Raw genomic sequence first — 24634 nt, forward strand, 5'->3', positions numbered from 1 at the left:
TCTTAATCCAGTCTATCATTGATGGACATTTGGGTTGGTTCCAAGTCTTTGCTATTGTGAATAGTGCCACAATAAACATATGTGTGCATGTGTTTTTATAGTAGCATGATTTATAATCCTTTGGGTATATGCCCAGTAATGGGACCTCTGGGTCAAATGGTATTTCTAGTTCTAGATCCTTGAGGAATAGCCACACTGTCTTCCACAATGGTTGAACTAGTTTACAGTCCCACTAATAGTGTAAAAGTTTTTCTATTTCTCCACATCCTCTCCAGCACCTGTTGTTTCCTGATTTTTTAATGATCGCCATTCTAACTGGTGTGAGATGGTATCTCATTGTGGTTTTGATTTGCATTTCTCTGATGGCCAGTGATGATGAGCATTTTTTCATGTGTCTGTTGGCTGCATAAGTGTCTTCTTTTGAGAAGTGCCTGTTCATATCCTTTGCCCACTTTTGGATGGGGTTGTTTGATTTTTTTCTTGTAAATTTGTTTAAGTTCTTTGTAGATTCTGGATATTAGCCCTTTGTCAGATGGGTAGATCGTAAAATTTTTCTCCCATTCTGTAGGTTGCCTGTTCACTCTGATGATAGTTTCTCTTGCTGTGCAGAAGCTCTTTAGTTTAATTAGATCCCATTTGTCTAGTTTGGCTTTTGTTGTCATTGTTTTTGGTGTTTTAGTCATGAAGTCCTTGCCCATGCCTATGTCCTGAATGGTATTGCCTAGGTTTTCTTCTAGGGCTTTTATGGGTTTTAGGTCTAACATTTAAGTCTTTAATCCAACTTGAATTAATTTTTGTATAAGGTATATAAGGAAGGGATCCAGTTTCAGCTTTCTACATATGGCTAGCCAGTTTTCCCAGCATCATTTATTAAATAGGGGATCCTTTCCCCATTTCTTGTTGTTGTCAAGTTTGTCAAAGATGAGATGGTTGTAGATGTGTGGTATTATTTCTGAGGGCTCTGTTCAGTTCCATTGGTCTACATCTCTCTTTTGGTACCAGTACCATGCTATTTTGGTTACTGTAGCCTTGTAGTACAGTGATGCCTCCGGCTTTGTTCTTTTGGCTTAGGATTGTCTTGGCAATGGGGGCTCTTTTTTGGTTCCATATGAACTTTAAAGTAGTTTTTTCCAATTCTTTGAAGAAAGTCATTGGTAGCTTGATGGGGATGACATTGAATCTATAAATTACCTTGGGCAGTATGGCCATTTTCATGATATTGATTCTTCCTATCCATGAGCATGGAATGTTCTTCCATTTGTTTGTGTCCTCTTTTATTTCGTTGAGCAGTGGTTTGTAGTTCTCCTTGTAGAGGTTCTTCACATCCCTTGTAAGTTGGATTCCTAGGTATTTTATCCCTGATGAACATCAATGCAAAAATCCTCAATAAAATACTGGCAAACCGAATCCAGCAGCACATCAAAAAGCTTATCCACCATGATCAAGTGGGCTTCATCCCCGGGATGCAAGGCTGGTTCAACATATGCAAATCAATAAACGTAATCCAGCATGTAAACAGAACCAAAGACAAAAACCACATGATTATCTCAATACATGCAGAAAAGGCCTTTGACAAAATTCAACAGCCCTTAATGCTAAAATCTCTCAATAAATTAGGTATTGATGGGATGTATCTCAAAATAATAAGAGCTATTTATGACAAACCCACAGCCAATATCATACTGAATGGGCAAAAACTGGAAGCATTCCCTTTGAAAACTGGCACAAGACAGGGATGCCCTCTCTCACCATTCCTAGTCAACATAGTGTTGGAAGTTCTGGCCAGGGCAATCAGGCAGGAGAACAAAACAAAGGGTATTCAGTTAGGAAAAGAGGAAGTCAAATTGTCCCGATTTGCAGATGACATGATTGTATATCTAGAAAACCTCATTGTCTCAGCCCAAACTGCTTAAGCTGATAAGCAACTTCAGCAAAGTCTCAGGATACAAAATTAATGTGCAAAAATCACAAGCATTCCTATACATCAATAACAGACAGAGAGCCAAGTCATGCGTGAAATCCCATTCCCTCCGATGTTTCTACTATCTGAACAAAAGTAGTTTCCTCTGTGCCCCCCTCCATCATTCTCTATATTATCTTCATAATATTCATTATTTCTATTTTGAAATTTTTAATTATCTTCATTTTATTATTCTTCATTATTTCTATTTTGAAATTTTTTCAACTACTTATTATCCATCTGCCCAACGAAAATGTAAGCTCCATGAGAACAGCGACCTTGTGGTGGTAGCCACTGTATCAATCCCATGCCCAGCTCTGTTACAATGCCTGGTACACGTTAGAGCCCTAATGTGTGTTGAATGAGTAAATGAGAATGTAAAGTATCAAGTGCACCACAGCCACACATTTTAGGTTTTTTTTTTCCTCCTCTTTTTATGTAAAAACCACTGGGTTAAAAAAAAAAAAAAATGTTCCTATGTGAGTTCTTTGAAATGGAGGGCATTTCAACAAAATGAATTCATTCTTTTAATGTTGATCAGGCATTTATAAATATAGACAAATAATGTTTTTTCCAATGTATGATGAGACCATCCTCCATCTTAATGTTCTATTTTAGGTATAAGTCAACAATTACTGAAGAATTTATACATTATTCACATCATAATATGAAAAATTAACAAGATAATATTCCCTCAGCCTTCTGAGAGGGAAAATTTTGCTTAGAGATCTTTTACTTATTTTACTTGTGAAGAAACAGAAGCCTGAAGAGAGGAAAATTTGACAAGTTCAAGATCGAACAACAGTTTCAGGCAGGCCATGTTCCCTTTCCATTCCACCATGTTGCCTCCTTAGAGCAGGAAAGGTAACTCTCCTCCAAATCGAAGAAGACTGGAATTCAACACATAGAAATCCCTAAGTGATATAACAGGATGTAGAAACTGAGGACCTGATTTCCACTAAGAGTGCTTGTGAGATCAAGTATCATAAAGAATGTAAATAATTGGCTGGGCGTGGTAGCTCACACCTGTAATCCTAGCACTTGGGGAGACTGAGGCGGGAGGATTACTTGAGTCCAAGAGTTTGAAACCAGCCTGGGCAACATAAAGAGATTCTGTCTCTACAGAAAAATAAAAAATTTGTCGGGCATGGTGGCTAGTGTCTATAGTCCCAGCTACTTAGGAGGCTGAGATGGGAGGATCGTTTGAGCCTGGGAGGTTGAGGCTGCAATGAGCCATGTTCACACCACTGCACTCCAGCCTGGGCAACAGAGTGAGATGCTGTCTGAAAATAAAAAATGTTAACAGCTTAGTATTATAGAAGCACAAGGGAGTTTTATTTTTATCATTTTGCTGATGCATTGATTCTGTTTGTAATACCACATCATCAGTACACAGCTCGTAGAGCAAATTGCTGCAAGGAAATGAAAGAGATCTCACATTCTGCTTTTGTTAGCAAAGGAGACTTGATCTTCTTTTCCTAGTCCAAGTGCAAACTGACATGGCTGGCATTATCAGCCTACTCACCACCATGGCTCAGCAGAAACATCCTCATACCTCAAGGCAACAATACTTTGGATTTCCAAATCCAAACCCAGGTGGCACATTCCATTCTACAACTTTCCAACTGGTGCCAATTCAGGGGGATATTATTCACCAGAATAGGCACTAACAACTGAATTTTGGCAGGCTGGGAGGAGAACTGGCACTGTTCTGGAAGAGTCATGCCACAGGTTCCCAGATGCACTTGAGTTTAGCAACATGGAACCACATAGGTTCTGAATGGAGAAATGGACCTTAGATGCTATCCTCTCACAGGCAAAGAAACAGAGGCTTAAAGAGAGAAAGTTGACCAAGATCACACGGTGGGAAAGCTGATGTCTTCTCAATCCAATGTCCTTTTTGTTAGACCAAGGTTAGCCCAGAGTATAAGCTCATGCCTTAATAGAGAAGTATAAAGATAGATATTGCCGTTCTTGCTCTTTTCTCGTGAATTTGTTCATCCTTTCAGCCACCTCTAATGATTCATTGAAATACACTTCACATTCAAAAGCTCTAAAAAGTAGTTTTAAAAACCAACTCAAACTGGTTAGCCTGAAAACCTAGTTCATTTTTACCCCTAGTGTTTGGATACATTCCTTGGAAAAGATGTCCATTATGTAGTGCTGTTGTAATGAAATATATTCTATAAACCTTTCAATATAGTGTAATTCTAATTAATTTATTCATGCAACAAAGATTAGATTAGGCACCTATTATTTGTTTACCTATATGAAAGGCACTTGGTAGGGGGGAGGGGAAGGAAAGACTTTACCCTGCTTTAAAACAAAGAAGAATAAAAATAAATTAGCGTTGGACAAAAGTACCGTACATTGTTATCTAAAGTACAGGTGCCAAAATTATAATTGCAATAAAATGAATATCAACTAATATCTATTAAGCACTAGTACCTGTGCTAACCACTTTATACACCTTACGAATTAATCCTCATAATCAATTATATAAGGTAGATAGCATTATCTCCCAAATTTACAGATAACTAAGGCACAAAGAGATTAAGTAACTTGTTCAAAGTCATACAACTACTGGGTGGCAGATTCAGGATTTGAAACTAGGCAAACTGACTCCAGAGCAGATCTTATTAACCACTTCATACTACACCTAAAATATGGCATTATTCAAAAATCTGTGTACATTAGGAATTTATCTGAATTGTTTTTTCTTCATTTGGGAGGGGATTTACCTACATGACTTTTAATATTTTCAGGCTCTGACAGTGTAGAAAGTAAACAGTAGGATTTCAATATGTGATGTGGAAAGGGTGTTTCAAGTGACTTTAACAAAGGTAGTGCAGCATGAAAGTGAAATTCACAAATCATTGCCAAATGGTGTTGCAGTTACTGTATAATACAGAATATACATATGGCAGAGACGAAGTGACAGGGCAACAGGGATAGGATAGGATAAAGCCAGTTCCTTGCTTCTTGGTTTGCCAAGGGCCAGGAGAGGGACTTCTGCAGATCTATGAAGCAAATAATTTGGAATTTGGGGAATGATGAAGTAGAAACCTTGACAGTGCTTTCTAGAAGCGAGATTTCTACTTGAATATTGTTTCCCCAGTTTCCAGATTCTGTGCTTTAGAGAGTTTCCTAAAATATAGCTAAAATCTTGAGGCCAAGAGTAGCTTTCCCCTTATGTGTAAACAAGTTTGGTATATGACTATCTTCACTTGAGTGACTTAAAGACTGTAGTCTGTCTCTATCATTCATGTGCAGGAAACTTAAAACGAGATCATCATATCTCACCTCATACCCCAATGCAAAAATCTCCTCTGTAATGTTTATAACAAGGGGATATCAGAGAAATTTCTCAAGTTTTTTGTATGTGTGTTTTGTGGGATTTCTTTACTTTTAGACAACTGACTTTTTCAAACTGGGCTGATATTTGCCATTTTGAAGCTTGTTGTTTGATTCTGGCTCTGTCCACATAAAACTGGTCTGCTTCTTTCTTGTCCACGTCCATCCTGTCTGGGACAGTGAACAGGGCCCCTTGAGACCACTTCTTTAGGCTACACTACCCCTATTCTCTCAAACATTCCTCCTATGATAAGGTTTTCAGTTTCAGCATGATGGCCCCTCTTTGAAAATGCTCTGCTTATGTTCTTAGTGCATGATAATTAAAACTTAATGAAATTCTTCCAGATAGTCAGATCAGACCTGAATAAAGCAGCAAGTATTGGAAGTTGGACAACTCTGAGATTTTATTCAGTGTAGCTTTCTCTTGACAAACTACCACTTAGGGAAAACAGAATCTTGGAGAAATGCAAGTCTGTTTATTTCTTCAAAGTTATAAATTTTAATCAGACCCAGCAGTATTAAATTTGTTCCATCACTTTATATTATGCCTTACTGTGGAAAAAATAAACTTAGAATCCTCAGCAGCTGGCTGGGCGTGGTGGCTTACGCCTGTAGTCTCAGCACTTCGGGAGGCTGAGGTAGGCGGATCACGAGGTCAGGAGCTCGAGACCACCCTGGCCAACATGGTGAATAAGATGCAAAAAATTAGCCAAGCATGGTGGCACGTGCCTGTAATCCCAACTACTTGGGAGGCAGGAGAGTCACTTGAACCCGGGATGCAGAGGTTGCAGTGAGCCAAGATCGTGCTGCTGCACTCCAGCCTGGGTGACAGGGTGAGACTCCATCTTGAAAAGAAAAAAAAATCTTCAGCAGCTGTATACATTACTGCAAACTTAAGTTCATTATTTGTCATACAGCTATATTTAAAGAATATAACAAACACTTGTTTATTTGCTACTTGATCTTAATTTTTTTCTATATTAATATACACAGTTGAAATCGCTTGCATATTCACCCCCAATCCTATTCCTCTACATCCCTTCCCTAGGGATAACTATTCTGAATTAACATTCTTTGTTTCTGTATGTGTTTTTATATAGTTTTACTACATGTGTATATATCCATAGACTGAATATAGTACTGTTTTGCTTGTTTGGGGCTTAATATAAGTGATGCTATTTTATATCTATTTGCCTACGGCCTGCATTTTTCCCACTCAGTGTTATATTTCTGACACGTATTCATAGTAATATACAAAACCCTGGCCTATTTATTTTTATTATTTGAATACATCACAATTTATCTGTTATGATGAACATTTAGTTTACTCTGAAATTTCTTATTGCAAATAATGCTGAGTTCATCTTTCTTGTACAGGGGTCCCTTGCACAAGTCATTTCCCTTTAATTTTCTAGTAATTACACATTTTATTTCTATTCTTTTTGTGGTTAGCCTTAATTTGTTTTTTAAAACAGTACATACTTTACTTACCTAAATATAACTTTAATCAGTAGCTCTACTCTCCTCCCTAGTTTTAGTATACTTTAGGAATGGTCACTCCCCTTCTCTCTTTACTCTCCTCCTATGTGACATATTATTAGGCCATGTTTTAATTTCACCTCATTTTTATATGCCCTGAATTAGTCATTGTTTTTATCACTTTGTACAGTCAAGTTTTTTTTTTTCTATTTTTGTTTTGTTTTGCTTTAGATTTACCCACATGTTTACCAATATTTTTTGCTCAATTTTGATTTTTTCACGTCACTACTTCCTTTTGGATTCGATTTCCTGCTTCCTGAAGAATATCTACTTTTTGTAGTCCTTTCAGAAGCGATCTTTGAGATGTAAACTTGAAGCCTTTTTTTCTTTTTTTCTTTGAGACAGAGTCTTGCTCTGTCTCCCAGGCTGGAGTGTAGTGGTGTGATCATGGCTCACTGTAGCCTCAACCTCCCGGGCTCAAGGGATCCTCCCACCTTAGCCTACTGAGTAGCTGGGACTACAGGCACACACCATCACACCAGGCTAATTTTTTGTATTTTTCACAGAGACGGGGTTTTGCCATGTTGCCCATGCTGGTCTTGAACTCCTGAGATCAAGATCCATTTGCCTTGACCTCCCAAAGTGCTGGAATTACAGGCATCAAACTCCTGAGCTCAAGCTATCCACTCGCCTTGAACTCCCAAAGTGCTAGTATTACAGGCATGAGCCACTGTGCCCAGCCTAAACTTGTCTATAATTGTCTCTATCTTATCCTCGTGTGTGTGTCTGTGTGTGTGTGTGTGTGTGTGTCTTCAGACACAGGGTCTCACTACATTGCCTAGGTTGGCCTTGAACTCCCAAGCTCAAGTGATCTTCTTGCCACAGCCTCTCAAGTGGCTAGGACTACAGTTGCATGCCCCCGTACCCAGCTTTCCTGTCACTCTTGAATAAAGGCTTAACTAAGAAGAAAATTCTAGATTGTTTTGTTCTTTCCTCTCAGCTTTTGAGGACAATATTCCTTTGTCTATTTTGCCTGCTCTCAGTCCAGTTGTGATTCCTTGTAGGATATCTCTTTTATCTTTGGATGCTCTTAAGACCTACTTTTTGTCTTTGATGCTCTGCAACTTCACTACGACATGTCTAGATCTGGCTTTATTTTTTGGAACTTTGATGTGCTTCCCAATTGATGTCTTTCATTACGTTTGGAAAAACTTCAACTATTACCTCTGTATATTACCTCTTTTCCATCCTCTCTATTCCCTCCTTCTATAAATATTACTAGACATATATTGAATCTTCTCATTGTATCCTCCATGTCTCTTAACCTTGCTTGCATGTTCTTCTCCCTGTCTCTTTGAGAAGCATCATGGGTAATTTCAGCTTTACCTTCCAGTTCACTGGCTTTCTCTTTGGCAATGTCTAATCTACTGTTTACATGGCTATTGGCAATGACTTTATTTTTTATTTCTAGAAATTCTATTTGTCATATCTGCCTTATTTTGTTCATAGTATCTTGGTCTTTATTTTTTAAAGTCTTTCTTGTTCTTAACAATTTTAAATCTATTAATTTTACAGTAGAGATCTTTTTACCATTTTAGATTTAGATTTTTTAACATCTTAAGAAAGTTTATGTTTTCTTCTGATAAGCATGCCAAGGTTTCAATGGCTGGGCATAATTTTATATTAACTGACTTATGGGGCCTCAGATTACCCATGCAGTATAAGTCCAAGTGAAGACAGGCCTGTGATTATGAATTCTCAAAGGCAGCATTTTTTTCTGTCCAGCACATAGGCTGAGATGGACAACTTTCTCGTTGTCCTCCATGTACAGATGAGATTTTTTTCCTATCTGCCACTTTACTGAGGGTCCCAGCCTCACTTGTGGGCCTCAGCTTTAACTCTATCTTGTGAAGACTCAACTTATCTCCTTTTGTTGTGTTGGTATTACAATCCAAGCCCCAACGTTACCAAGACAGATATCCCAAGAGGCCTGACACAACATCTTATAGGCTTACTACGCAGTCTGTTTTTTTATCAGCCTCCAGAGATTCTCTTAATTCTTGAAAATTCAGTGTATTTCAAAGAATGTTATTTTTTTGTTCGGAGTTGAGGATTTTAAGGTTATTGAGTTCAAATTATTGTTGGGAAAAAAAGAAAATTGTTCTCTTTTTTCTGAGCTTTAGACAAGAAATTCAAAAGCACACTTCAATTCAGCAAATGTTTACTGGTCACCTACTATGATGATTAAATTTTATGTACAAACTTGGCTAGGCTATGGTACCCAGTTGTTTGGTCAAACATTCATCCAGATGTTGCTATAAAGATACTGTGTAGATGTGATAATATCTAAATGAAGGAGGTTACCCTAGAAATGAAGGAGGTTACCCTAGAAAATGTATGTGGGTCTTGGCTAATCAGTTCAAGGCCTGAAGAGTAAAAACCGAGGTTTTGCAGAGAAGAAGGAGTTCTGCCTCAAGACTATAACACAGAAACCCAGCCTGCTGCCCTGTCTTACAGATTTCAGACTCAAGTCTGCTGCATCAGCTCTTTCCCAAGTTCCCAGCCTGTGGCCTGCCCTACAGATTTTAGACCTGCCAGCCCCCACAATCATCTGAGTCAATTCTTTAAAATAAGTCTCTCTCTATTTTTCTATCTCTTTCTCCTCCCTCCCTCCCTCCCTTCCTTCTTTCCTTCTTCCCTTCCTTTCTCCTTCCCTTCCTTTTTCCTTCCCTTCCTTTCTCCTTCCCTTCCCTTCCTTTCTTTCCTCCTATCCTGCTTACCTCCCCCCTTCCTTCCTTTTCTTTCCTTCCCTCCTATTGTTTCTGTTTCACTGGAGAACACTGACTGATACATTTACTATGAATAAGGCCTTATGTACAGCAAAAAACAAAACAAAACAAAAAACAAGTAAAGAGCAATCCCTTTCCCTGTCCTCACAGAGTCTGTAGTCTAGTGGTAGACAAATAACTATAAAAAATGCAGAAATAACTCAAAACATTACAATAGCATAACAATTATTTACTCATTCATTCCACAAATATTTATTAAACATCCACTATAAGTGAGATGCTGCTAGATGCTAGAACTAGGAAGAGGCATAGATGCTCTAGGAATGCTGTATAGTATGAGACTTGGCTACAAACAGATAAAATATAATGTGTAAGCAGAAAGAGACAGGTATACTCTAGGATGAGAAGAACCTAACCCAGGTTGGAGGGGTCAGAGAACACATCCTAAAAGAAGTGATGCCTGAGTTTATCCTAAATTTAAGTAGGAGCTACCCAGGCAAAAGTGAAGTAAAGGTTAGGGGAGGGAATTCTGGGAAAATAGCATAAGCAAAGGCATGATAGTGAGAAACACTTATGGTATGTGCAAAGTTACTGTACCTAAAATATGAGGCAAGGAATGATGGCCGATGAGACTAAAAAGTTATGATACTACAACAGAGGATGATTGCGCAAGGTTGGAAATTCAGAAAGTTTTCTTGAAGAAGATGTCATTTAAGCTTGAACTGGAAAGATAAATAATATTTTAATAGGTGAAGATGAGAAGGAAGGGGGAGAAAACATAGCATTCTGGGAGAAAACATAGGACACATGAAGGAGACACTGGGAAATAAAATGCAGAGGTAGGTCATGGCCAGACCACAAAGAGCTCTGAATGATTGATGATTCCTAGGATAGAGGTTGAGATGTATTCCCTCAGGTAGTGGCTAGAGGCCTGTGAAAAACAGAAGCTAATAAGGAAATTGCGGTTATAAACAACTACCACCTCCGAGGGCTTGGAAGGCCCCAAAATCACACCTGGCCATGGCATTTGGCTTCCTCTGAAAGACACAGCCAGACTGGCTAAGGGACAGGAAACATCTGTGCCACCATGACCTGCCTGAATCCGCTCTCTCCCTATCCTTCTTGGCACCACAAAAACTGGGAACAGAACAAAGGCTAAGACAAGCCCCAGCCTGGGTCCTAGAGAAAAACAATAACAAGAGGGGGCCAACCTGACTTACTAGTGGGGAAGGAGAGGTGGACTCTGTCAGATCTCATCAAGGGCAATAAAATAAAGACTCATTGTTACTGTTTCCTCCCCTTGGGAAATAAAGCTCTAAAAGAAAATTGTGGTTAAAAAAGCACTGACCTGGAAAGGAAACTTGGGTTCTAGTCCAGATCCTGTCACTAGCTTACTGTGTGAATTAAGCAAGGTGTTTAGCTTCTCTAGGTCTCTGTTTTCCCATTTGTGTTGTCGGGGATTTGAACTAGACTAGTGGTTCTCAAACCATGTTCTATGGAGCTCTGGTATCTCTGGGAACCTCCAACCTTGTTTCAACCAAAGGAGCTCCATTTTTTTTTTAAACCAGCTTTATATATAGGGTTCTGCCTAAATCTTTGTTAGAAAAAAAAAATTTAGATGTTTTTTAAACTGTGAAAACCTTTGGACTTGAGTCTCTAAGATACTTTCTAACTTCAGTGGTCTGTGATTTTGTGGTTTCATAAGTTGCTATTGAAAGCTTCCACCTTGAGATCATTGGGGTTGACATTGCATAAAAAACTCAAGGTGAAGGGAAGGTCCAGATAGAGACAGCAAAGGCAGGTATGAAAGACAGAGGAGGTAATGAACCCGGGAAAGACATCAGGAATCAAGAAACAGGCAGCTAAGGAGCAAAGCTTCCAAATAGATCCCAAAGGCTTTCTTGACATAGGTAAAATCAGACAACCTGAAAGGTGACTGAAAGAAAGGGCTTCTGGAAAGAATTATGGAATATGGCTACATGTTTTCTCGCAAATAATTAAAACCACAAATAACAAAAGTTGCCTGTATGTGCCAAACCATAGCACTGATGCAAAAACTGTTATTAGAGAGTAAAGAGAGAAAAATAGCTGTTGAGGGGGAAAAAAGAGCTGGCAAGGTATCCAGGAGCAGCTTATTTCTTTGTTCACGTATTAAAAATCCAGCAAATTTCTATCAGGGGCCAAAAGCTATGTTAGGTTGCTACGACTGCAGGAATGAATAAAACACTATCTTTGTCCTCAGGGAGCACAAAATTTAGCAGAAGAGGCAGACACATAAATAAAGTGAGACAGGGAAGCTCAGTTCAAAAGACTTGCATGTTCACAGGGAAGGAAAGGCATAGTTTAGGCAGCACTAGCTGATTTCAAATAGTGGCCAGAAGAGTTGTTGTTGTTTTCTTTTTTAACCTAACCAAGGAAGGATAGCTGACACTTAGGCAGAAAATAAGCCTGCTTCTCTAGGGACCAAAGAAAAAGAAGATAGGCAGATCTATTAAAATAATATAGTGAGGACAGGAATGAAGGTTAGAAAGCCAGAACTGAAAAGCAGGAAAAATGGAGCTGGTGAAAGGCTGGGCTTTCCAATACTGTGGCATCAGCCACAAGTACAAATGAGATGTGAGATGTGAGGGGAAATACATGCCCAATTTCAAAGATTTGGTGTGAAAAAAGAATGTAAAATATTTCGTTAACAATTTGTTTTATATTGATTACATGTTGAAATGAGAATATTATGGATACAGTGTGTTAAATAAAGTATATTATTAATTTTATCTGTATCCTTTCACCTTTTTTTTTTTTTTTTTTTTTGCTGTGGCTACTACAAAACTTAAAATTTCACATTTGCAATTTGCATTATATTTTTATCAGATAGTACTGTGTTAAACTTTTGCCAAGCCCAATAAATAAGGTGATGGTATAATGCTATAACAAATATCCTTAAGATAAAATATGGACCCCTAAACTTCCTCATACTCTACCAAAATACAACTTATATGGGGTCAACAGCATTCTGGGCTACTTAACAGTCCTGCGGCAGACAAAGTCTATGAAGGAGGAAGAAAAAGGAGAAAAGTTATTCTACTTTGTGCTTAAACTATAAATAGCTGTTTCATCACAAAACAGGGTACTTTCAGCAAGCTTTTCCATCTCTCTGGGCCTGTTTCCTCATCTGTAAAATGGGATAAGACTCCTTTCCACACGTGTTCACAATTTATTCATTCATTCACGTATTTTTAGGGACAGGGTCTCATGATGTTACCCAGGCTGGTTTCAAACTCTGGGCTCTAGCAACCCTCCTGCCTCAGCCTCTCGAAGTGCTGGCATTATAGGCGTAAGTCACCGCACCAAGCCTGTATTTGTATTTTAATTTGCATTTCTCAAAGTTTCTCATATATTATCTCAATTGAGTCTCACTTCAGCCCTGAAAGTTAGGCAGGGTCAAAATGATTATCCCCATTTTATAGGTGAGTAAACTAAGCCAAAAGAGGTACATTTGCTCATGAACATAAAACTTAGACTTTGAACCTGGATCTTCTAACTAAAAGGTCACTGCTGTTTCTATTGCCATGCTACCTCGCACTGCACAAACATCACTCATCTTGCTTTTTAGTTTTTTACTGTATATTTTCCATCACCCTAACCTCACTAAATTCTATGAGTGCAACATGCCTATCACATGCATCTCTGTAATTGCTCTATCATCTAACACCCTCCATGCAGTAGGAACTCAGACTCACGACTAAGTGGAGTGTGGCACAGAGGGCCAAGATAGGAAGATACGGGAACCTCTGTTTCCAAATTTGCTCCAGGAAGGCTGACTCTTGTCTATGGGGAAGATGCCACTAACTTCAGGGCAGGAAGCTCTATCCTTTCCCAGAAGGGCAAAAGCAGAAAACAGACACAGAGGAGAAGATTTAAAACTTGACAATTCTAACTGCAACCCCAAGGCAGAATTTTTCACAGGTTATGTAACAGATTCTGGCACTTCCCAATTATATCATCCAGAATGCTGTTGGTTCCATTTCCTGATGTTATTTGGGAGGGGGAGTTGGGATAGAGCTAGTTCTCTGTCTCCTGGGAATGATGAGATCTTACACAGGCACAAAATTCAGAGCAATATCTCTGAAGTAATTTCCAGCACTTGATTTAAAGAACAGATTTAAACAAGATATTTCTTCTTCTAAGGATTGTACACTGGTAAGGTACAATTAGGGACTAAATCTGTCTATCTCAACATTGAATCCCAAGTACCTAAGAAAGCTGTCACTCAAAACATACATGCTGAATGATTCAGCAGTCATCACTGGAAGAAAGTGCCTTGTAGTGTTCTCTAAGAATAACAACTGGATCTAGTTATCCTATATTTAAGCTCATGTGAACATGGAGAGATCACAGTGATGGTACATCTTAAGTGAGTCTTTTTATAAATCCATGAAGGTAGGGAAAAGGACATGGGGTTGTAACCAACTGCACTGATTTTATGTAACTTCCACCCAACATACCTATAGAAAATTCTTGGGTAATATTGACACTGCAATGACCTTTGTTTCTTCCTGAGGTTAGACTCCACTCAAGAATGCCCTAGATGGGCTGGGTGTGGTGGTTAATGCTTATAATCTCCACACTTTGAGAGACTAAGGCAGGAAGACTGCTTAAGCCGAGGAGTTCGAGACCAGCCTGGGCAACATAGTGAGACCCTGTCTCTACCAAAAAAAAAAAAAAAAAAAAAATTAGCTGGGCATACTGCGCGAGCCTGTAGTTCCACCTACTCATGATGCTGAGGCAGGCGGATCACTTCAGCCCAGGAGGGTGAGGCTCCAGGAGCCATGCTCCTGATACTATACTCTAGCTTAAGCAACAGAATGGAGACCCTGTCTCAAAAAAAAAAAAACAATATAAATACATAAAGTATGCCCTAGATTTTAGAGCTCACAGCCACATCTGTAATCAACAAGGGGGAACCCTCTCTAAAACGTGATAAATGCCTCTGAGAATCTTTACCATAGAGGAGGAGACTGTTTAATGCCTCTTCCCCTCTTCTCTACAAAACATGTAAAGCTCACTTTGGATCCCATCTCATATGACTACAAAAGAGTTGTGAGAATGACAACTACTGAAGTCAAACCTAAGACAGTGGATATTCTGGCCACTCTGAGGATATAGCTCTCTAGCCAAAAGTTCGTTTGCCACCAGATCATTGACCAATCACAAAACTAAGGTGAGACCACAGTCACTCTTGTTTCAGGTCATCTTTCTCTCTACTTTCCGGACAACCTTTTCCCTTTTCTTTCTTCCAGCTAAGTCCCTATTATCTTCCCCTCTTCTTCCAACCTTTCTCTGATCATGCTCCCCAATTCCATGTTGGCAGTCTGAAATACAGCATCCTTACAAAAATCCCTAGTTTCAAGTCCAGAAATCTGATTAAAGAGTTTTTCATTTCCTTTGCAGGAGTTCAGAAAGGTCCATAATTTTTGTTGTCTGCAGGCTATGGGTTCATTATTGCCAGACTTTGATTTATCTAGGCCACCTCCCCTAAAAAAGCTGACATTAGCCCCATGAATCAGCTAATAAGCGGTGCCTATCTTTTCTGGGCTATCATTAACCCTCTAATCCTGACTTAATGACTCATTCAGGGCTCTGACAGTCTTGACTGGAGAAACGCCTAGTTAAAAGGACAGGCACTCACCTAAAAGTGAAGTAACAATATCAATGCAATTAATTTTTAAAAACCTTATTGAAAACCTATTGTATGCTAGGAGGTGCTGTACTAGGAGATGGGTGTACAGAGATGAGCAATTCCAGACCCTGCTGTGAGGAAGCCAACAATTCATCAGAAGTTCACAGAATGCCTACTGTATGCTACATACTGTACTGAGTGCTAGGGGAAAATATAGTTATATTCCGGGGAGCAAGACAGCACTCCCAAAACATAATCTTTTACCCTAATGTAAATTCAGGGAGGCAGGAAACAAAGACCATCAGCCAGAACCCTTTGGGATTTATGTTCCTATGTAAATTGGAATTCTGGGTCCCTTGCACACCTTTTCTAGGGAATTGGTTTAAGAAGGAACCTATAATAGCTTATTAAAAATACAGAATGAATAAAAGTTTAAAGGGGAATCCTGAATCCTAGAAGGTTTCATCTGATATATGGCATAAAAATTCACCTTTCACAGCCAACTTTCTTGGTGCTTTTTTGTAAGTAAAGTAGAAGATACAAGGGTTGAAACCGTTCTTATGCACCACTGAAAATCGGCTGTGGACTCCCTTCCCTCGAAAGTTTATTTTACTTACAGAGCTAGAGTAGGTAGGTGTCTATGCAGCAGAATTTGAGTGATGAAATATATCCTTGCTTTCTGAAACTCCACCATACATTCCTTTAGGTTCTAAAGAGCAGTAGTATGATAAACTGGAATAAGGTGCTCTGGATCCAAACTCTGTTTCTACCATTTCTCAATTATTTGACCGTGGATGAGTCACTTACCTGACTGAGTCTACTCTAGAATACAAGTTTCCGGATTCTCAACTGAGTTTTCTTTCTGCAAAAATGCCTTTGTTCATATGAAAATTAGATCGTTCTTTGGAATGACAAAGGTGAAGTCATTTCAGGGTAATAAGACATTTATCCAACAGAAACAGCAACTGGGGATAACATTGGGGATGGAAAGGCAAGTTTCTTGGGGGCATATTGTGGAGGAAAGATTCGGGGTGACAGAACAGAAAGTTACAGGCTAACAGACGAGTTGAGGTTAACAGAAAGCTTTTATGTTAGCTTGGAGCCTGGTGAGTGAACTCCTGCTACGTTCTCCTTGCCCAGCAATTGCCTTTAACCTACATTATGATTCTCTTCTGAAGCTGTGGAGAAGGTGGGGAAGAGGGGATGCTCAAAGAAGAAATAGTACATTTCTAAACACTAAGTTTCTAAATTTGGTTTCCTTCTCCCTTCAATATTTTGTTAAGAAAAATTTCAAACATATGGTGAAGTTGAGAGTTGAAAGGATTTTACAGAGAACCCACCACCTAGATTCTACCATTGACATTATAACACTACACAAAAATTAACTCAAATGGGTCAAAGTCCAAAGGATAAAACTATAAAACTGTTAGAAGAGAACATAGACATAAATCTTCATGACCTTAGACTAAGCAGGGATTTTTAGGATTTTTAAGATATACACCAAAAGCACAAGTAACCAAAGAAAAAACAAATTGGCTTTCATCAAGACTAAAAACTTTGTGCATCAAGGGACACTGCCAAAAAAATGAAAATAATTTACATAATGGGAGAAAATATTTGCAAATCATATATCTCATAAGAGTTTATTTACCCAGAATATATAAACAGCCCTTACAACTCAACAATAAAATACGACAGGATTAAAAATTGGGCAAAGGATTTGAATAGATATTTCTCCAAAGAACACATACAAATAGCCAAGAAGCACATAAAAAGATGCTCAACATCATTAGTCATTAAGGGAATGCAAATTAAAACCACAATGAGATATCACTTCACACCCACTAGGATAGCTACAATTTTAAAAAGGATGGACTGTTGTCTATTGCCAACAAGTATTGGCAAGCTTGTGGAGAAATGGAAACTTTCATACCATTCTTGGTGGGAATATAAAATGGTGCAGCATTGTAGAGAACAGTCTGGTAGTTTCTCAGAAATAGAGTTATCATGATCCAACAATTCCATTCTGGGAACTGAAAACAGGTGTTCAAGTGAAAACCTGTACATGAATGTTCATAGCAACACTATTTACAATAGGGAAAAGGTGAAAATAGCCCAAAATGTCCATCAACTGATGAATGGATAAACAAAACACTGTATATCAATATCATGAAATATTATTCAGCCATAAAGAGGAATGAAGTACTGACACTACAACATGAATTATTAAATTATTAAACTTGAAAACATTATACTAAGTCAAAGAAATCAACCACACCATTGTGTGATTTCATTTTTATTAAATATTAGAATAAGTTAATCCATAAAACAGAAAGTAGATTAGTAGTTACCAGGGTTGAGGGAAAGGGAAATGAAGAATGGGCACAGGGTTTCCTTTTGGGGTGATGAGAAATTTTCTGGATTAGATAGTGGTGATGGTTATACAACACTGTGAATGCACTTAATGGCACCGGATTGTACATCTTAAAATGGTTAAAATGATGAATCTTATATTTTGTGAATTGTACCTCAATTTTTTAAATGGGGAGGGGTAAATATAGCTCATTTTCTTGAAGCATAACTTTTACTCAGAGTTTTTTTCCCCTTCTTTTTTAAGGGCTTTTACATTAAATAATTACAAATATTATGGAAGAATGTAAATCATATATATATATCTATATGAATCAAAACATAAGACTTCAAAATATTTCAAGTGAACGGCAGCAGCTATTGGGTTACATATGTACACTCTTCTCCTTAGGAATACTTTGGTGGAAAAAAATACTGCATGAAGATATCGGTACAAGAACTAGTATGCTGATGTGGACCACAGATATCCCTAGAGCACAGAACAGAGAAGAGAATGAAATGCTTCTTTAGGATGATAACAGACAGAGTAAGATCACCATCATGGAGCCTAGAACTTGCACAAAGCCCTCTGCACAAGAAAACTCTGTCACTCAAAAGAACAGGCACTAAATACCTTCTTGACGGTTCCTTCATTCATGTAAGGTCCAACTCAAGTCTTATCTACTCTTCAAAGCATTCCCTGGTCTTTATAGCCCATCATGATCACTCCTCTATGGACTACCACAGAATTTACTACTTGTACCACAATTATATACCATAAGCTAACTGGATATGACTTAACTCTTAGGGTATTTTTTTTAAGTGCACTTCAAGATATCCATGGAAGCAGCTGAGGTATAGTATAATGAAATTTCACATGGAGGCAGAAGAAATAGGTTCAAGTTTTAGTCTGCCATTCACTATTGATCTGCTATGACCTTGGTTGAATACTTTCTCCTCTTTTGGTTTTAGAACCCTATACAGAAAAATCTGTGTAATAATTAACAAGGTTTATAGGGGTCACTGTGATAACCTAAAGAGAATTATGTGCAATATTTTGCACACCGTCAAATACTACACAATGTGAGAGATTCTTAGTACTTTTATATTTTAATGGGTTAACAGAATTGTAACTCCACTGTAAAACTTTTGAAACCACACCCTATAACTGTGGAGGTCTTTGTCTTCCACAGCTATAAGCTGGGTTTGAGCACAGGATAGGCACCCCAAATAGGGAACCAAATCTAAGTGGCCCATATCACAGTTCATTTGACAGGGGCAATTAAACAATGCTGAATTAAAAAATAAAATGAATTCATTGAATCTGACTGTGAAGTTGCCAGGAATGCCCTCAAAGAGAATAGCGCTGATCCAAGAAGTGGAACAATGGGGCGGGGGATAGCAGATAGTGAAACTGCAGCATAATATTTTACTTGTACACCGGTGCTTTGCTTTCAGATCCCAAGCAGAAGGCTCTTCTAGACTCAGAGCACTTCTGATAAGCCTCTCCTTAGGTTACACCACACTCATGTTTTTCAGCAATAAACATTGCTCCCCCTCTTAACAGAGATTCTAGGAAAACAAACCATACCAATTCACCCAGGGGTCTCACCTCAGAGTTTCTGCCAATGTCCTAAGAAGTTTCTGAAAGTTGCCTTCCTGGAAGCCTGCTGGATACAACAAAGATGCCATGACCCAGATTTTATTTCATTTTATCAGACACCAGGATTCCTTCTCCCAGTCCCTTAATGTATGGGCATCCCAAAATAATACATCACACTACACTAGCCGAGGATTCTCTAATTTGTCAACAGGGAACAGTAGTCAATATCCCTAGCAATGAATGGCCCAAAGCAGTGAACTGATGAGCAAAGAGTTTGGATCTGGTTTTGTTAAAAAACAGCCTACTAACCAGAACCACTGGGTAAGCCAGTAGAGTGGGTAATATATTGGCACTAAAAGTAAATTCAAAGCTTTTGAGTTAAAAGTCTCACTTAAGATAAAGAGGAAGGTCTAAAAAGGAAGATCTGCTAAAAGATGGAAACCGCTTCCTCCAAACCATCGAATAGGAGTGCTTAGGAATTTCTAGTTCTTTAGGGTTGTCAAAGGACCTGAGAAGGATCTGAATAGGATGAGATGATGATAATCCTGATGATGAAAATAATAACAGCTAACCTTTATTGAGGGTCAAAATGACAGATACCATGCTAAGTATATACAGACCACAACCCCATTAGGTAAGTATATTAGTCTGTTTTCATACTGCTAATAAAGACATACCTGAGACTGGGTAATTTATACAGGAGAAAGGCATAATGGACTTACAGCTCCATGTGGCTGGGGAGGCCTCACAATCATGGCAGAAGGCAAGGAGGAACAAGTCATGTCTCACATGGATGATGGCAGGCAAAGAGCTTGTGTAGGGAAACACCGTTTTAAAACCATTAGATCTCATGAGACTTATTCACTATCATGAGAACAGCACAGGAAAGATCTGCCCCCAGGATTCAATTACTTCCTACTAGGTCCCTCCCACAACACTTGGGAATTCAAGATGAGACTGGGGTGGGGACACAGCCAACCCATATCATTCCACCCCTGGCTCCTCCCAAATCTCATGACCTCACATTTCAAAACCAATCATGCCTTTCCAACAGTCCCCTGAAGTCTTAACTCATTTCAGCATTAACTCAAAAGTCCAGTCCAAAGTCTCATCCAAGACAAGGCAAGTCCCTTCTGCCTAGGAGCCTGTAAAATCAAAAGCAAGTTAGTTACTTCCCAGATACAACGGGGGTACAGGCATTGGGTAAATACAGCCTTTCCAAATGGGAGAAATTGGCCAAAACAAAGGGACTACAGGCCCCATGCAAGTCTGAAATACAGCAGGGTAGTCAGAGGTCTTCACAGCAGCTCCCCTCATCACAGACCCAGAGGCCTAGGAGGAAAAAATAGTTTCATGGGCCAGGCCAGAGTCCCTGTGCTGTGCAAGTGCACAGCAGTCAACAATTGGGGTTTGGGAACCTCCGCCTAGATTTCAGAGGATGAATGGAAATGCCTAGATGTCCAGGACGAAGTTTGCTGCAGGGGCAGGGCTCTCACGGAGAACCTCTGCTAGGGCAGTGCAGAAGGGAAATGTGGGATCAGAGCTCTCCCACAGAGTCCCTACTGGGGCATCACCTAGTGGAGCTGTGAGAAGAGGGCCACTGTCCTCCGACCCCGGAATGGTGGATCCACCAACAGCTTGCACCAAGTGCCCAGAAAAGCTTCAGACACTCAATGTCAGCCAGCGAAAGCAGCCGGGAAGGAGGCTATACCCTGCAAAGCCATAGGTGCGGAGCTGCCCAAGACCATGGCAACCCACCTTTTGCCTCAGTGTGACCCGGATGTGAGACATGGAGTCAAAGGATCATTTTGGAGTTTTAAGAGTAAGTATTACAATTATTACCATTTTATTTTTTATAGACAGGGTCTCCCTCTGTTGCCCAGGATGGAATACAGTGGTGCAGTCACAGCTCACTGTGCACTTGAACCCTGGGCTCAAGCGACCCTCTGGCCTCAGCCTCCCCAGAAGCTAGGACTACAGGCACACATCACTATACTCAGCTAATCTTTTAAATTTTTGTAGAGATGGGGTCTTGCTATGTTACCTAGGTTGGTCTCAAACTCCCAGGCTCAAGTGATCCTCCCGTCTTGGCCTTGCAGAGTTGGGATTACAGGCATGAGCCTCTATGCCCAGTATATCACTATTTTAAAAAAGAAAAAACAGAGGTTTTGTTTAAAAACTTTTCTTAGGTTACTTAGCTTTTAAATGGTAGGGGTCAAGATACAAACTTAGACCTGAATTTCTCCCTAGTCTGAGTTTTTATATACTCTATCGCCTTTTGCACAGGCAGACTTCCCTCCACTCATCCTGTATCTACCCCAAACCCAGAAGAGTTATAGATACAACTGGGTCTTATTCCCTTCCTTACAGAGGAAAAAGCTGGTGTCAAGAAAAAAATCAAGGACATTTGGAGGTAGAAGGTGTGTGGGGGAAGGAAGGAAAGATGAAAAGAGAACTTACATTTACTGAGCACTAACTAAATGGCAGGCCATTCACATATTCCCTTTTTATATTAAATCAAAAATATGTTTTACTGGTTTTCTGATACTACATAATTAGTATAACCATTTCAAACAAAAAGGAGAAGGTTAAAAAAAACTTTCTCAATCTTACATCCTAAAGGCAAACTCTAACTGGCTGGATGAATACAATATTATAATAAACACCCATACTTTCACTTTTGTAATCTTCATAATCCTGAAGATGGGGGTATTATTCTCATTTTAGAGACCAGATAATGAGCACAGAGAGATTAAATATTTTGTCCAATATGACATAGCTCAAAATCAGGAAGTCTGGTGACTTTAGAGTTCCAGTGATCTCCACTACTGTGCCTTTAGCACTGTGTCATCTGTGTCTTTCTGTTTCTGTTTCTTGCACACCTCTCCATGACCCTAGGCCCCTGACTGTGTTCCTATCTTAAGTCCACCCTATTCCAATTTTCTATAAAATACTCCCTTAAAATGATTCATGATAATGGTACTTTCTGGTAAGAGAAAGCAAGAATGAAAAAACTTCAAAATGTAAAGGAACAGTTATTTAGGAATGAAATTAGAGGGTGTCAGTCAGGGCAACCTGCAAACTTCAGTCTTTATGATCACATTTTTAAAAAATTGGACATTCAGAATGGATATTTGAGTTTTTCATCTATTTCCTTCCCTCTCTTGTAAGCAGATGATGGTCAAGAAAAACTGAAAAAAACTGGCTCCTAAACCGATTATATGTTTGTTTGTGTTTTTAAAAAACCCAACCAATAAACAAAGACTAAATATGAAAGATTTAGGACCCCACTGCAATGCCCATTCCTATAGTACAGATTAAGAAGATGGCTGAATTAGTTCACAGTGGAATCTGATGACTTAGTAACAGCTGCATCCTGAGGGTAAATAATTAAAGGCGTTTACAAAAAAGAGGGACTCTGTATTTTAAAAGAATGGAACTGGAGTTGGAAAAAGCAACTATCTCGTGACATTCATTAAACAAAGAACCAGTATACACCTTAAGTCAAAGCCCTCTTCCCAATCCTATCTCCAAACTGAAACCCAGTCAATGTAAAACTTACGGCCACCTTCTACAAAAAAGGGTTTATGGCTTATAGCAGCCAGAAGACTTTTTATCAGTTTGTTAAGAACCGTATTATAGTGAGAAAAGCACCGAAGTGAGGGACAGCTGCATTATTTTCATCCACGCTTTGCCACCAACTCACTCTACTGGGCAACTCTTCAATCCCCAAGGGCCTCAGATTCTCCAATTGTCATAAGCTACTTCTAATAAAAACATTCTGATGCTCCTAAGAGTTGGTCTTACTTCTGTTTATTCTTTTTTTATTTTATTTTTTTTTTGAGACAGGCTCGAGTGCAGTGATCATGGCTCACTGCAGCCTGGACCTCCTGGGCTCAAGGAATTCGCCCACCTCAGCCTCCCAAGTAACTGGGACCACAGGCACGCGCCACCATGCCCAGCTAATGTTTTGTTTTTTGTGGAGACAAGGTCTCACCATGTTTCCCAGGTTGGTCTCTAACTCTTGAGCACAAGTGATCCTCCCACCTCAACCTCCCAAAGTGCTGGGATTAAAGGCATAAACCACCACGCATGGCTGGTCTTACTTTCTTAAATCAGAAGAAATCAGTCCTTCCCAAACTGTGTTCTAGGAGATTTGTTGAATATTCCATAGGACTTCTATAGTCACATGATTTTAGGAAATGTTGAGTTAAAACCCCATCCTGCACTGAAAAGTCAGAGATGATGAATAAGTCATATTGCTCCTCTTATATAGCATTTTAAAAATACAGATGGGATCTCACTATGTTGCCTAGGCTGGTTTTGAAATCCTGAGCTCAAGAGATCTGCCCACCTTCACTTCCCAAAGTCCTAGAATTACAGGCGTGAGCCACCGCACTCACTGGCCAGCATTCTTTAAAGTACAGTACCATATTCCAGAAGCCTCCACATGAGTCATCTCAGATGGGAATGAGCTCTCCGGATGACCATTAGCAACTGAACTAAGTAGAGAATTACATTACTTGGCCTGATTACAGTGACATTATTACACCAACAAGCTCTCTGATGGGTTAAGTATCTACTAATCTATTTTTTGAGCAGATCATCAATAAGGACCAAGCAAATGTTATTATACTGCAACAACATCCATCACTCATAGCTACGAGTTAAAAATCTACTCAAACAGGAAGAAAAACATTAGCATTAGATAGTCTCAGGGTAACAGACTTTCAATTCCAAAGATAAATTTGTCTTGGCAGCTACTGTTGGTATCCATCTGGATATCTGGAGGAAATGGCTAATCTCTCTGATGCCCAATTTCGAGTATTTTTTCCTTTAGCTGGAATATTTCTGCTGGATATCTGAAATTAAAATGTATAAGGCACATGATTATATGAAACAGTATGCTTGAACAGTTGAATAGTATAGGAAATAGCAGCACAGGACATTAGAATGTAAAAGATTAATCCAACTAGTCCTTACCCCTCACACACACACATACACACACACACACACACACAAACATACGGACCCCTCTGCCAAGATCTGAATCCAACTTTTATCTCCTATTCCAGTGATCCTTTCTTTATACGAGGAAAAAATACTGAAGATATTGATGTAAATCAGCAATTTGCAAAATTTCACTTTTAAAGCAGCTGTTAAAAAAAAAAAACTAGAAGACCCTATCTGTACTCTATCATTTTATTAAAACTACAAAAAAATTGCAAATTAAATTACACATGATTTTTGAAAAACATATGCTATATAATAATCAGAATAGTAGCCACAACCCTGAATTATATAATTATTCTCTCATTTATTTAGCTAAATGTTTTCTAAAACATTTAGACATACTATCAATTGATACATACCATCCACGATATACTATGCTAGAGACTAAGGATTTAAACATGAATAAGATT

The 24634-nt window shown here is 38.9% G+C and overlaps 1 protein-coding gene across 2 annotated transcripts in view; it reads right to left on the reverse strand.

Annotated features, from left to right (window-relative positions):
- SYN2 (synapsin II) overlaps positions 1 to 24634 on the reverse strand; it is a 192235-nt gene that overhangs the window by 61620 nt on the left and 105981 nt on the right. The window contains exons 1-2 of one of the 2 annotated variants that reach the window (XM_007985254.3): positions 19934 to 23911; positions 19221 to 19278 (exon numbers count right to left, since the gene is read on the reverse strand). The exons of the other annotated variant lie outside the window; for it this stretch is intronic. Coding sequence (XP_007983445.2) covers positions 19221 to 19278; positions 19934 to 20063 — 188 coding nt within the window. The 5' untranslated portion in view covers positions 20064 to 23911. Of the gene's footprint in view, positions 1 to 19220; positions 19279 to 19933; positions 23912 to 24634 lie in introns of those variants that run through there. 2 annotated transcript variants of the gene reach the window in all.

Source organism: Chlorocebus sabaeus, chromosome 22, assembly GCF_047675955.1.
Source record: "Chlorocebus sabaeus isolate Y175 chromosome 22, mChlSab1.0.hap1, whole genome shotgun sequence".
In the NCBI taxonomy this organism is placed as follows: domain Eukaryota; kingdom Metazoa; phylum Chordata; class Mammalia; order Primates; family Cercopithecidae; genus Chlorocebus; species Chlorocebus sabaeus.